Here is a 14,960-nt window from a genome sequence, read left to right as displayed (position 1 = left end):
AAAACCTAATCTTAACCCTAAAGATCCCTCCAATTTCCGCCCAATCTCCAACCTCCCTTTTATCGCTAAGGTTACGGAAAAATTAGTCAACACCAGATTATCAGAATACCTCGAAGACCACAATATACTATTCCCTACTCAATATGGCTTCCGGAAATCTTTAAGTACAGAATCACTTCTCATATCTCTGACAGATTACCTCATCATGGGCCTCGATAAAGGTCACGCCTACCTGCTGATACTCCTCGACCTTTCGGCCGCCTTTGATACTGTGAACCACACCCTTCTCCTAAATCAACTAGCGAACATCGGAATAACAGGCTCTGCTCTTGCCTGGTTCAAATCATTCTTGGGAAACAGAGGATATAAAGTCAAAATACATAACAAAGAATCACAGTTTCACCCTTCAACGCTAGGAGTTCCCCAGGGCTCCTCTCTTTCCCCCACGCTCTTCAACATTTACCTCCTACCCCTTTGTCAACTATTAACTAATCTGAACCTCAAATACTTTCTATACGCTGATGACGTCCAGATTGTCATCCCTATCAAAGAATCCCTCACCAAAACAATAAAAATTTGGGAAAAATGCCTTCAAAATATTGACAACCTCCTCGCCAGTCTAAATCTAATCTTAAATTCCGCAAAAACCGAACTTCTCATAATTTCCCCCGAAAACAGTAACCACATCACAAATCTTCCTACCGGTTTTCAAGCTTCACAAGTAAGAGACCTAGGTGCCATCATTGATAATCGGCTAAATCTAAAATCTTTTATTAATCAAACCACAAAGGACTGCTTTCATAAACTGCATGTCTTAAAAAGAATTAAACCACTTTTCCACTTCCACGACTACAGAACAGTCTTGCAATCAATAATCTTCTCTAAGTTAGATTATTGCAACTCCATTCTATTAGGTCTCCCTTCTTCTCATACTAAACCTCTCCAGATGGTTCAGAACACGGCGGCCAGAATTTTGACAAACACAAGAAGAAGAGACCACATCTCGCCGATTCTCAAAGACCTACATTGGCTGCCAGTGCACTATAGAATCTTATACAAATCCATTACCACCATCTACAAATCACTCCATCAACTCTCTCCGCTTAACCTCCAAATACCATTTAAAAAACATACCTCCACCAGACCTATCAGAGAGTCCTACAGAGATTCTCTACAGGTCCCCCCTGCCAAAACCTTCCACCACATGACGCTTAGAGACAGGGCATTCTCTACAGCAGGACCCATGTTATGGAACTCCATCCCACCAGAACTGAGACAGGAACCCTGCCTTCCTACTTTCAGAAAAAGACTGAAAACCTGGTTATTTATGAAAGCCTTTCCAGATACCAATTGAATCCTTCTTCAACTCAAACAACAAAGACCTCCCTTCAGGATAATCAATAACTGGACAACTCCAAAATGATCTTTATTTTTTAATGGACAGGTCTATTACCTTGTTACTCTACTATTTCACTGTTAATGTTTTTCTATCGCTTTATTTCCATTCCAAGTTGCATTATGTCCCTGTTTTATTGTAACTGCTACTTCTTCTTACATCACATGTTATTGTTCTAAGTTCTTATCCTTTTTGTTCACATCCTGTTAATTGTAAACCGACATGATGCGACTCCCATCGCGAATGCCGGTATATAAAAAGTAAAAATAAATAAATAAATAAAATGTACTGCCTCTATTGTATGCAAATCTGTCTTTACCCTTCACTTCCACTGCTAAGGATCTTCTGTGCCTGGTCCTAGCATTACCTCTCACTCTCCAACCACTGAGGATCTTGATTACCCAGGCCCGGTGCTACCGGGTGTGCAAACAGGGCCCCCCAAAGGGAGCAAGAGGGCCATGCGGCCGCTGGTTGACCCCATCCCATTGCTGATAGAAGAGAGAGCTAATTTTGCAGCTCCTCCTCGTGTGCCAGTCGACCCTGAAGTACTCAACACTCATAGCGCTAGCACTTCTTGTATGCTCATCTCGCGAGGCATAAGATGAGCACACAGTAAGTGCTAGCACTGTGAGCGCAGAGTATCGTGGGGCCTGATGGCAGATGAGGAGGAGCCACAGGAAGGACTCTTACAGATGTACAATGAATCCTTCTCTCCCCCAAGGAACAAGGCGCTGGGTGGCAGCAGCAGCAAGAGAGACCATGGACCCTGTTTACATAGAGGTTGCTTGTGTGTGTGAATGGGAGCATGCCTGGGATGGGTGGGTGGGTTGTGAACGAGGCCTGCCTGAGGTAGAAGGGTGGTTGGATGTGAATGCAAGCTTGCCTGGGAGTGATGTTATGTGCGAATGGGAGCTCTTGTGTGTGTGTGTGTGTGTGTGTGTGTGTGTGTGTGTGTGAGTGAATGGGAACCTGCCTGGTTGGGGGTGTGTGTGTGTGTATATGAGAATGGGAGCCTGTCTGCCAGGGATGGGTGTGTGTGTGCCAATGGGAGCCTGCATAGGAATATATGTCTGTGTGAATTGAAGCTTGCCCTGGTGGGGGGAGAAATGTGAAAACATTTTATGCTACCCCCCCCCCAATCTACAACAAGCTCAAGGTGACTGAAAATCGGGTATTTTCCCCTTATTTTAAATTGTTGGATGTTTGAGGTGTCTGCTATTTTGAAATATTTTATTGCTGTTTAGAAATTTTGAAATCTTTTATACGAGTTCTTAATAATTGGATGCTATTTTATTTGTCATCTGTTTGGCAATATTCTTTTTATTAGTATGGTTTATTATGATTGATTTATGAAGGCTAGTGATGTTTCTGTTTTAACACCGCTTCATTGCATACAGAGTCTGGCTTGTTGCAGTTTCCAGTTCTGTTTTTCTCTCTGTATTTTATGGTCTCTTTATGCTGTATTTGGTGCGAGTCTGTCTGTGTTCTGCATGTGTAAGTGAGGTGAGGTATTCTGCTAGCATGTATAGTTTCTAGGCAGGAATTTAGAGCAGACTGGTTTGTTCTGCCTTCCTAATAGGAGGTGTTTTAGCGCCTGGCTGGTATAATATTTCCTATTCATAGGGTTGATCCTGTTCCTGTCCAGAAATGATGCCTTTGATGCTACTCCTAGGGTGCAGATGTTTCTAGAAGCCCTGGCTATGATTGGCTCAGTTCACCAGTAAAAAAACGTCCTCTCTTTTTTTTTTGTCAGAAACAGGGCTGAGAACTGGCACCATGAGCTTTCATTCACAAATGCCCAGGGATTTTTCCTTTATGTTATATCCCAGCTTATTTTAGCTCAGTCATAGCGGGTGCAGTCCTTGGCTAGTGGTCATGCGCCATGATCCCTTCAAGAACCCTGCAAGCAGGGGCCCTAAATCTGGCTACTAGTTGCTGCCAATGCAGAATGATGGTGACTCCCTGCGAGAGCTATGACCACTGCCTCTGCAGCACCCCTAGCCAACCCAGCAAATGGAAGAGCTGAGTCAGGAATGAAACGCAGGTCCCTCCACATGACCCTGATACTGAGCCACCGGGCTGGCTCCAAAAAGCAGTCTTTTGCGGACTGTTACTGCAGAGTGACAATGGACTGCAAAGCTGAGGCCGTTTTGTTTCCTCAGAGCTATTCAAGACTGTGCCATTTTCTCTGTGCAGTCAAAAAGCAAAAAGCAATGAAAAAGAACGCATTTACTTTTATTGTGCTACTGGATGCACGCGGCGATGTACAATGGTGATAAATATTCAGGGACGATAAGTCCCTACCCAAAGGAGCTTACAATCTAAGTGGGTACCTGAGACAATGGAAAATAACATTTTTTGCTCACGTTCCAAAGGAATGGCAGGGGGAGAAAAGGGATTTGAACCTTGACTTTATTTCTCAGCCCATTTGCTCTCACCACTAGGTCACTCTTCTTCCCCTAAAATTTAATGACCAAACCTGGGATTGAAATCAGAGAAAAGCATCTAAGCCCAGCACCACCACACAAAAAGTTATTCAGCAGGGTCAATCAATCATCTGATTACCAGGAGAACACATGCTGAGCCCAAGAATCTAGCGTCACTCTGCAGAGACTATGTTAAGTGAACAAAGCAGTCACCCGACGGCATCCCAAGTTCTGCATTCTGGTAAACTGTTTATGCAATGCACGGGTACATGAAATCCCATAAGGGTCACCCAAGGCGGATGGCAGCATCAGGCTGGGCTTTGAGCCCATGTTGACCACTTCCTCTGCATCCCTGCACTTTCCTGTGCTGAAGCTGCTACAGGCTATGAGCTTTAAATAAAGTCCTTGAGGCCCCTGAAGCAGACATACACCACTTCCTGTTTTTCTGAAGTTTCCCCTTTTAACGTTACTAGCTTTCTCACTTGTTACAATGGTGGTGCAAGCACACACACACACACACACACACACACACAGAAAAAAAGATAACGAAAAGAATTTCCGGATTAGAGAGCTTGAAAATTTTACATAGTACTGCGCATACATAGTGCTGCGCATACAGTCCACTCCAAGTTTCCAAAGGCATTCCTTACATTTTATGTGGGTCTGTTTAGCCTATTGTTTCATCTCTTGCCCCTCTGCCCGATTCACCCCTCCCTCAGTGCATTCCCAAGGTCTCAATCATCCTCGGCCTCAATTCCCCCCCCCCCCCCCGCAGACAACCTTCTCTCCCTCCATCCCCACTTCTTTCTCAGCAGCCCCCCAGCCATTCCCATTCATGCATGTATGTGTGTGTGAAGCTCCTTTAGCATCTCAAAGAGACATAAAACTGGGGCGTTTGCATCACTGGCTAGCAATATGGTTGTCGCGTTACTTGGCCACTGGTTCAAAAATCAATTGGTCAGCAAGAGATTTTATGTTAGAGTGTGATAGGCAAACAGATACTGGCTTTTATTATACAAGAGACACAAAGATAGAAATACCAACACATACACACACAGACAACATACCGAGATGCTCAAAAACACACACAAATATACACATATGCAGGTACCATCACAGACAGACAGACCTTATATGCAGAATGAGAAAATATTTGGGACTAATGCACAAATTTAGCAACGTGCAAAAGCCACTTACATCTGCCAGTTCAGCACTCTGTAATTGGAGGGGTGGGCCCTGCCATTTCAGTAAACTGTACTGGGTGGGGCTGTTCCTGCCACTGCAGCAGGCTGTACTGGGAGGAGGCCATGCTTACAGTCCTCTGCTTTACTCTTCCTGCAAAATGTTAATTCTGATCTTCTCCAGACTACAGCTGATGGGTTCTGTGTATGCCTGACTTTTTGCATCTCTCTCTCTCTCTCTCTGTGTCTATTTGTCTCCATGTCTTTGTACCCACTGCTCTCCGACTCTCTCTCCATGTCAGCAGCCCCTCCCTACAGTCTTCCCATTGGTATCCCACCCAGTCAGAACAGCTGGAGTCTGTGATCGCCCATGGCTTCTGTCAAAACCCTCCCAGCTACCTTCTCCACATTCCACACCAACACCACGGGATTCCAGAAATTTTGTGATAAGCACAGAGGATCCTCAGCATTGGGGGAGCAAGGGTAACGCCTGGTACAGGCAGAGAGGGTGCTCAGTATTGGGGGAGCAAAGGATGAAGCCTGGGACAGCGAGGGGTAAAGCTTGCTATCCTCAGCATTTGGGGAGGTAAGGGGTAAAAGCCTGAAACAGGCACCCAGTGGGGAATAAAGGATATTATGCTTAGCGGTTCCTCAGCAGTGGGGAAATAAGGTGTAAAGCTGGAGATCAGGTAGGGGTGTGCACGCCAAGTAATATTTTATTTCATATCGTTGGAGAGATGTTCTCAACCAAATTTCATATTGTTGGGGGTATTGGTCTTTTTTTTTTTTTCATTTCTTTTATTTCGGCAAATACAAATAACAGCATGCACTATTAGCAAATAGCATACACTATTCAGAAATAGTGCACATTAAAAGTGATAGAAAATTAAAAAAACAACTTGTGGGTTTTTTTTCTATCGTTTCTTTTTTTTAAACAACATGAAGGGATAAAAACCAATGTCAACGACATTGCCTATGTCATTTTAAATGAAAGCGCATCCCTAAGTTCAGGTAGGGTATGGACGTCGATTGGATGGAGATCTTCATCTACCCTCACAGTCTACATTTTGCCCTGAGATTACTACAGTACAGCAGTCACACCCTCTCAATCTCCTCCAGCCCCTGAACAGAGAAATAAGGGTTATTATATCCAGAAAGGCTAAGTTCTGTATGAATTCATCATCATAAAACATTACTCGGGCCACCTGGATTATCCAGCTTTCCTTCGTACCCATCTTTTTTTTTTAACAAAGGTTATTACCAAGTTTCCAAGGAATGTGCATTCATTTGAAACATATTTTCATTAAAGAAAAGGTCGATTTTTAGTTTGTTCTGAATGTAATAGTGCCTCAGAAAAGAATAGACATTTACATTCATTTTTGTAGGCCCAGTTCATAGATGTGATAGTGTGCGAGACTAAGCTGGCAAGTACCCCAGGCCACCATCTTAGGGAGCGGACCTTTCAGTTATCCTAGCTAGGGGCAGCATGTCTTTGCTGCTCCAGTATGGTTTATTTTTTCTTGGGGAAGGACCCTTCCGTCTCTAGGGATGAGACCTGGGTAAAGAAGAAAGGATGCAAGGAAGGTTCCTTTCGTTTGGAGGAGGAAATTCCCTAGGCCCCAGGGACTCCGTGGTGTCTGGAATGAATTTTCATTCATTGCCAGGGAGGAGTACTGGAAGGATGTAGACGAGGGGGGCATGGAAGCACCATCCAAGTGCAACCCAAGGGGGTGAACGGGATTAAAGGTATGAGAAACGGGACTTTAGTACATTCCAATTGGGAGACCGTCTCATCTACTCAGTTTTGGGAGGAAGCTCCAAAACTAGCCCATTAACTGGACTGGATTAGAGAAAAAGAAGCTATTTGACATCAGAAACAGAATACAGTAACTGGGAGCTGGAAGTCAGAATTGGATTGTCAAGGCTTGTAATTTAATATTTTTTTAAATCAACTTTCCATCTTTAAATCCGTAAAAGTTGGAAACCACCACTTGCTTCCAAGCATGATTACTAGTGCTGTATGCAAGAGACTTTAATGTTGAATTTACTACTGAATGATGCTCAGGGGTCTAGAAGTAATCTTCCCCCTGACTGGAAATCTTGGACATCAGATGGAACCGTCATCCTTATTTGAGGTGTGGTCTTTGTAGTCCTGGGAAGGGATGCTAGCCCAGGGGGTTACACTTGCATGTAGAGGATTTTATCATGCAACAGCCAGGAATCTGAGATGCAGTACACCTATTTTGTTTTTGTGATCTCTCCTGCAGATGGATTTGGGAGTTTTTGAACTCTATTATCAGATTACATTAGCTGGGGAATTCTTGTCTCACTCTCCCTGGCTCTCTCCGCTTTCAATGCTTGAAAAAGAAATACAGAAAGATATTGGCTGATGAGGACATCTTGGCCCACCAAATCGCCCATTGGTTGCTGCCTCGTGTGCTATCCCAGACACCACTGGAACTGTGGTCTCCTTCCTCCTTCAGTCCCTGGGTGCCCATCCCCTGCATGTTTGAATTCTGCCACTGCTCTGGAATCTTCTCTCCTCCCCTAAGGCTCTGTTCCAAGCGACCACCATCCTCTCAGTGACAAAATCTGCTCTCACATTCCTTTTCAGCCTTTCATGCTGTGGGAACTGTTTCCTTCTGGGGGTTATTGAAGCCTGCTCAAACCTGAATGTTTCCATTGTACCTTCCCTTTCCCTGCTTTCTGTTAATCTAGGGGCCGAGCGCACTTTGTAACCCGCAGTCGGACGCGGGATAAATAGGCGCTAATCCACCCCCTAATGCAATAGGGGGATTAGCGCCTATTTAACGCGCGTCCGACACGGAGTGAATGAGATAGCGCTCATCACATGCAAATGCATGTGAATGAGCCTATTAGTCATTCACTCCGCATGCAAAAAGATAAACGTGCGTCTCAGACACACATTTATCACTCAAATATTAACGCCTGCCTGGAATAGGTGTTAATAGCTGAGCGCAGGTAAAAGTACAGAAAAGCAGAGAAAACTGCTTTTCTGTACTTCTTTTTTAAAGTTAAATAAATAAATAAATAAAATAACTCGGCAGACTGCCGAGTTATGAAGATCGACGCGGTAAACTCGGCATCGGTTTTCATAACCGGCCGTCTGCCAGTAATGAAAATGGCCGCCAATAAACTCAGCAGCCGTTTTCATTGCCGGCAGACAGGCAGGTTATGAAAACAGAGGCCGAGTTTACCGGCCTCGGTCTTCATAACCGGCAGCCGCGGCCGGTCGCTTTAGCAAGGAGGCGCTAAGGTTGCACAAGCGACCCTAGCACCTCCTTCCTAGCATGAACCCCCCTAATTTACATATTGCATGGGCCCCCTAGAGTACATCGTTAGTTCCCTCATTCTCTCAGTAGCGTGCACAGTGTAACCCACTTTTGTGTGTACATTTTTTGTGAGCAAACTTTACTGCCAACGCAGCAAGTTTTGCACTCAAGAATGTGCACACAGGTTTCTGCCATTTCATGCGAATCCCATACTAACGATGGCGTTAGCTATTACCTCCCAATGCAGAGAGGGGTGCAGGTTTAGCTCGTGTTTTCTTAGCACTGGAAACCTAACTCCTAGTCTGAGGTGGAGTAAAGTTTCTAAGTCTAATGTTAGTCTATGGGTGGAAGCTGGAGTTCTGGTGTTGGGACCTGTAGTCGGGGCTTTCTGCACTGAAAACATTTTTTGTGCACATAGCTCATATTGTATGCATGCAGTACATAGTTTATGTGCACAAACCATGGTTTTCTGCGTGCTAAGCATTAGTTTTCGCACATTTTCTAATGGCGAGCATTTTTTTTTTTAACTCCCAATGCATCAGGAGTTTTAAAGGTTTCTAGCATGTGTATTAACCTGCACGCTGAATTTCAGTGCGCTTCTAAAGCTCAGCTCATTACATTGGCCCCTGTGTATGGCTCATAGCGCAGGTCATGCATCATTTTGGTGGTCCTCCTTTTAACCTGCTCCACCCTCTCAAGGTCCTTTGGTAGCTGTGATCTCCAGTGCACACCGTTCTCAAGGCGGATTCTCACCACCTGTACAAGTAATATTACTTCTCTCCTTCTACCACTGATACCTCTCTCTCTGTGCACCCAAGTATACTTTTATCTTTACTAACAGGCAGCCTTAAATTCATCACATGATCCCCAGGTTTCTCTTGTTTGGTGACTGCTAATTCTTTTCCTCCCCAATGGTCAGATTTTCTACATCCCAAATACATTAAAAAATGTTTTAAAAATCATGTAAGTGCAGTTGTCAAACCCTTAACTATCCTAATTTTTTTCAAGTCACCTTTTGAAAAAGTCTATCCTGCCAACATATCTTCTGTATTGCAGATTTTCATGTCCTCTACATTCAGGCACATTATTATATCCAGAGGTGACTGCAGTTCTGCCTCTGGCAGTCTAATACTTTCATTCTATGGGTAAGTCTGGGGCAGAGGGGTTTCAGACGTTATAACAAAGGTACGTTTAAGAGCAGTACAGTAGCTGGAGGATGAGGTTCCCTCTGCCTTCCCATTAAAGTTCTGCTTTTTTTTTTCCTTCAGCATATTAGTTGAAAAACAAAATGTGAAGCTAGTTTTTCAGAGCACACTGGAGAGGAAGTGACTCAGGACATCGGAGGTCAGTCACAGCCAGGGCTGATGTCAGTACCTCACTTACATATATCATCTTGGCTTGCTGACAAAATGAACTGGCATTCAGCTCTCCTAAACACCCACTAGATAGCCAGGATATGCAAGCCTTGCATTTCCTGCATCAGTTGCAAAATGCCCCCGGCTCTTGCTCTCTGCCATACTCATACACATCTGACCCCTCTCAGTCTTCTCCACACAAACATGCATCTGAGCTGTCTCCGTACCCCCAATGCACATCTAATCTATCTCGGTCCCCTACATATATACACACACACAGAAACGGAGTATAATGGCGGATGCAGAATGCAAGGCCCATCTAGCCAACTCAGCTTCCTTCCTGTACTTCACATTCACTTCCTGGCTACTAAGGATCCTTTGTGCCTGTACTGAGTTTTCTGAACTCTCTTTCTACCTCTGCCTCCCTTAGAAGACACCACCACCTTTTCTGTGAAGAAATATTTTCTAATGTTGCTCCTGAGTCTACCCCTTTTGAGCTCATGATCTCTAGTTCCTTTCCACTAAAAATGCTTTTTGTACCATTACATTTGAATTTCTCTATCGCATCTCCCTGTCTTCTTCATTATACATATTTAGATTTCACAGAAGTAATGGTGAAGACTCCACACTGTTTTAGTAGCCCTTCTCTGGATCATTTCTACTTTGCCTCTATCCTTATGGAGGTACAGCCTCTAGAAATGGACACAATACTCCATATGAGGTCTCATCCACTTCACTCACACAGGTTTGAAACATTGAGATTGTCAGATATGGTCACCTTGCGATCTCTAACCTCACCAAATCAGCCCAACACACACTACAAAATCCAGAGTCAATGACTGAAAATGCTAGAGGAACTCTAGAAAGAAACAGCATGCATAGGTGCTGAAATTGCTAGAAGAGACTCTAGCAAACTGTGTTTTGGGAACATTTAAATACAAGTCAATAGGTCCTTTCTAGCTGCTTCCTGTAGCATGACCAGATGGCTGCAAGAACAGGATGAGCCAATCCAGGGTTTGTCCTCATTGCATTCTAGGACCTGTAGATTTTTGCTTTTCGTAGAGAAACTGTACAAGTTTATGGCTGCAATGATTGGTGGGGGGGCAGGGAAGAGGCTCATCCTGTCCCTCTGACCTAGTCTCCCTATCATTTAAACTGCAGGCAGACCTGCTTATCAGGACTGAACAGGCAAATCTAACAGATGCACTAGGACTGCAGGATGCTGACAGGAAGGAAAGAGCTGTTTTACATTCCACTGAAGGATTTTGCTGACTAGCACCCTCTGTCCTGAAGGTAGCCTTCTTATCCTCTCCTAACCCCCTCAAGTCCCCACGTCAGCTATAAATGTCATGGAGTACTAAAACTCCTTTGGGGGATGTGTGTGTCTCAGCTCAGATCTGCTCAGTTTACAAATCAAAGTACACTTTTTCACATACACAGTTACTGCAGTGACAATGGACTACAAAGCTATATTTTTCTTCCCCTGCAGCTGATGTCAATGCAGTAGATGTAAGTTAACATGATGTCTCTGATATTGTGTGTGTGTGTGTGTTTATGTCTGGTTCTGCAACTCTCGGCTCAGATCTGCTCAGGTCACCACTTTAAAAGCACTCAAGATACTGCAGAGAGAAAATGGAGGATGAAGTACAGTCTGTGTTTTACTGCCCTGATGTTAGACAAAAGAAAGTGCTGAGATGTTAATCCAGTACACAGACACCCTTGTGTGTCCCTCGTATAGCATGGCCTGTGACTCTAATGCACCTCATTTTCTGTCTGCAAGGCGAGACAGCACATACTTCATGAGCAATAATAAGATCTCCTACCTTTTTCCGGTTGGGGTCGTTCTTAGCCAGACAGGACTTCTCCAGCGACAGGTAGCCCCCCAGTACTTGGATCTCCTCTGCCGTGGGGTACCTCTTCTTCACCGGAATGGCTTTCGAGGTGTCTGCTCTTACTGTGGTATCTATTTCCAGGCAGCCATTTTCTGCTGTGGTGGGAGAGGGCCTGGTGGCGGCAGGAGGTCCCTTGCGTGGGTTGACAGTGATGGTGTTGCCACTCCGCCGCTGCATGGCAGGGTGGGCTGCCTTGCCTGCAAGCTCAGGAGATGAGGGCACTGCTGGAGACTCTATGAAAGAAGGACCTCTTCCCACAGAAACTACATTGCCTATCCTAGTCTTTGACATGTCCTTTGTTGACTGTAGTCCTTGATCTGGTGGAAGGAGTGGTTCCATGGGTCTCTCAGCCCGGCCAAAGACAGCACTGGCAGTGCGGACATTGAAGGGTGTAGGCCTTCCTTCCTCTGGCACCAGTGGAGGCATTTTTCTCGGCACTAGGGCCGGCTTCAGACTGTAAAGTCTGCTCATGTCAGCAGAATCCTGCAGGGACTGACAACTTGGAGAGCCTGTCTCCTCTGGCCTCTCCACAAGGTCTGAGGCAGACAGTGCCCAGCTGTTCAGAGGCCGGGCACCTTCCCAGCTGGCACCCAGAGCATTCTCCACTGGCTGCTGCCTGTCCTCGGTGCAGGAGACGGCAGCTGCAGGAGCTGCAGTGAGGCAGGAAGAGGAAGGGGAATGGCAGCAGCCTGCTGAAGGCTTGCAAAGGCAGCTGGCTTCCTCTCCGTGGCTAAGGCTGGGCTGCAAAGGCGGGGGTGGGGCTGGCTGCCGGCGAGGTATAATCACAAAGGAACTCTTTGACTGTAGCCGGAGGTTGGCCAGGGCCTTTCCCTGGAGGTCATCTTCTGCCAGGAGGGAGAAGTCGGGAGGGGGAGCTGGCCGGATCTCAAAAGAGTCACTGGGACAGGTGGAGGCAAACATGGTCTGTTTTAGGCTCGGTGCAGAGCTCCCTCTGGTGTCTGTGGTTTTCCCCTGGGTGGGTTCCTGCTCTTGATGGCTCTCCTCAACTGCCTCATGGTGTCTTGAAGGCTCCATTGGCCACAGAGTGCTGAGATTAGTCGACTTGCGGGGAGATTCCAACAGTGGCATAGGCTCCTGTGCCTTGAACTGGCTTTGGACGGCCCCCAGAATGTGTTCAAAGTCCCCCTGCCCCCTCTCTCCATCAAGAGAAGGTGTGGCCCTGGAGATACCCAGTGATTGTGCTTTGGAGAGATTCAAGGGCCTTACCACAATGGTTGGCCTGCATTCATTAGTAATGCCATCCTCCTGAAAACTGAAGGGATCCCCAGAATGAGGAGAACCTGGAGAGCTGCACTGGGCCCTAGGCCCAGCCCGGAAAGGCTCTTTGAAGCTATCTGGTGGTGCTTCTTTGTCCACAATATTCTCGGTGCTCAATGACCTTACAGGCCTAATCCATCCACTCTTTTCTTGCCCAAACTTGCTCAGCAGCTTGCTAACTGTGCCACGGTGAGGATGCCCTTTGACCCTGAGATCCTCTTGCCCCTTGAAAGAGTTTAGGTCCTCCACACTGCGACTGAAGGAGGATTTGATAGCCAGCACATCAGCAGCATGGATCTCTGGCATTGTTCTACCACCACGGATAGTCACTGCTTCATTGAGGGCCTCCACACTCTTGCATTTGGCATTTTCCTTTAATGGAGTTGAGTTGAGTTGGAAGATCTGAGGATCTGACTCAATGATGATGATGTTCTCAGCCCTGATGGTCCTCACTCCAGGCATATGGGTATAGAGATCTGTCATCTGCCTCATCCTGGAAGCTGCATCACCCTCAAAGCTCTCCTTCCGCTGCTTCTCCAGCTTGATGAAACGGTTCTGGTGGACTGGGCCAATCTTTTCCTGCAGAACCAAGCTCTCTGTTGGCTCAGCACTACTGCTGTGAAAGTTGTTTGCTGTTTGGTTGCAAAAGGCACTGCCATGCGACTGTGGGCCATCCCAACTCCCAGCTGGCTCTGAGAAAGGCATCTCAGAGGAGCCCATCTTGGCCCTTCTACGCTCAATGATCTCTCGCTTCCAAGTGGGCATTTTTGACAGCCTGTCTCGCTGCTCTTCATCTCGCCGCCGTTGCTCTTCTTCCTCCTTCCTCTTCCTCTCTAGCAGCTGTGTCTTCCACTCAGGCAACCCCGACATTTTGCCTTTCAAGCTAAAGCCGCCCCAAAGAGGGCTGCAATAGAGGCAAGTTTCAAAGAACGGACAGTAAGGAAGGTGGGGAATTAAGCTAAAAGACGCTGGGCTTTTCAGGTGATGGATATCTGTTTGAAGGTGCAGTCATATCCATTCAGTGAACTGAAAGAGGGATTGTTACTGAAGACATTAGTTAAAACTCAAGTGCCACTCTTTGCCTGCAGATCTGCCATTCAGCCACTAATGCCCATGTCTCTCCCAATGGCCCTTTGAATAAGCTCATTAATGTCCATCGAACACAAAGAGAAGGCAACAAATGTGTTTGACATATGCTACCAGCAAAGTTCGTTGCTGCCAGAGGTCCCCTTTAAGGTCTTACCTTGGCGTGTTTACTTCCACATGACCAGGCACTGTCCTTGGCAGGGCAAAATACAGAAACTGCATCTCTTAAGAGCGAGCGCTTAGCTCTTTGCTCAGTGAGACAATGACAGTCTGGCATCCAAAGCTGCTCCAGCCAGGAATAATCCTTCCATCCAAGGAGCTAAAAATCCTTCAGTTTGGTTTGTTGCAAATCCCTTTACTGCCCCAGAAAAAAATAAAAAATTAAAAATTAAAAAAAAACACACACATGGACAGAAGAAAAAGCAAGGAACACAAAAAAACCAGAAACGTCTTAGCCAGGAAAAACTACACGAGACTTTCATTCTTGAGCAGATCCTGCTCGTATTTCTGTGTAATGAGCTAGCATCATAAATGCCAGATCCTAACCAGAAAAAACTGGCTAGCAAACAGGGCAAAAAAGGACGCCTGTCTTTAAAAGCATGGCCGATCCTAGGGTTTTCGTTTCAAATAATGCTGGGTTTTCTTTGTAACATCTTCAGCAGCAGTACTTCTTGACAAGTTCTGTTCTGCCTTTTAAAAGACCATCCACTTGAAAAATGTGCTGAAGAGAACATAGCTGCCTGGAAAAGTGAAGGAAAATCCAGAGGAGCTGTGAAGAAATCTGACTCAGGCAGTTGAAAGGAGGCATCTCAATAGCTGTCCTTTTTTTGTCTTCTTTGCTTTTAATGGAGAAGTCGGATGGAAGGGGGAAAGAGATTCATTTTTATCCTCCTCCTCTCTCCTCCACTATTTCCCCTTCAAAACTCCTCAAAAAGTGAAAGCAGGAAAGGAAGAGAAACCAAAATCTCGGTAGAGAAGAAAAGAACAGCTACATGGGAAGGAAGGGGAGGGAAAGAGGAGGGGAGGGGAATAGTAGATCTGAGCCGCTGTGTG

General features: G+C 45.7%; 1 protein-coding gene across 1 annotated transcript in view; it reads right to left on the bottom strand.

The window, feature by feature from the left end:
- Positions 1 to 14,960, bottom strand: part of PPP1R18 (protein phosphatase 1 regulatory subunit 18) — a 38,561-nt gene extending 23,601 nt beyond the window's left edge. The window contains exon 1 of the mRNA XM_029585496.1: positions 11,475 to 14,960. Within this exon, the coding sequence (XP_029441356.1) occupies positions 11,475 to 13,691 (2,217 nt within the window). The 5' untranslated portion in view covers positions 13,692 to 14,960. The remainder of the gene's footprint in view (positions 1 to 11,474) is intronic.

Source organism: Rhinatrema bivittatum, chromosome 19, assembly GCF_901001135.1.
Source record: "Rhinatrema bivittatum chromosome 19, aRhiBiv1.1, whole genome shotgun sequence".
NCBI classification, from domain to species: Eukaryota; Metazoa; Chordata; class Amphibia; order Gymnophiona; family Rhinatrematidae; genus Rhinatrema; species Rhinatrema bivittatum.
This window is presented reverse-complemented; position numbering and strand designations above follow the sequence as displayed.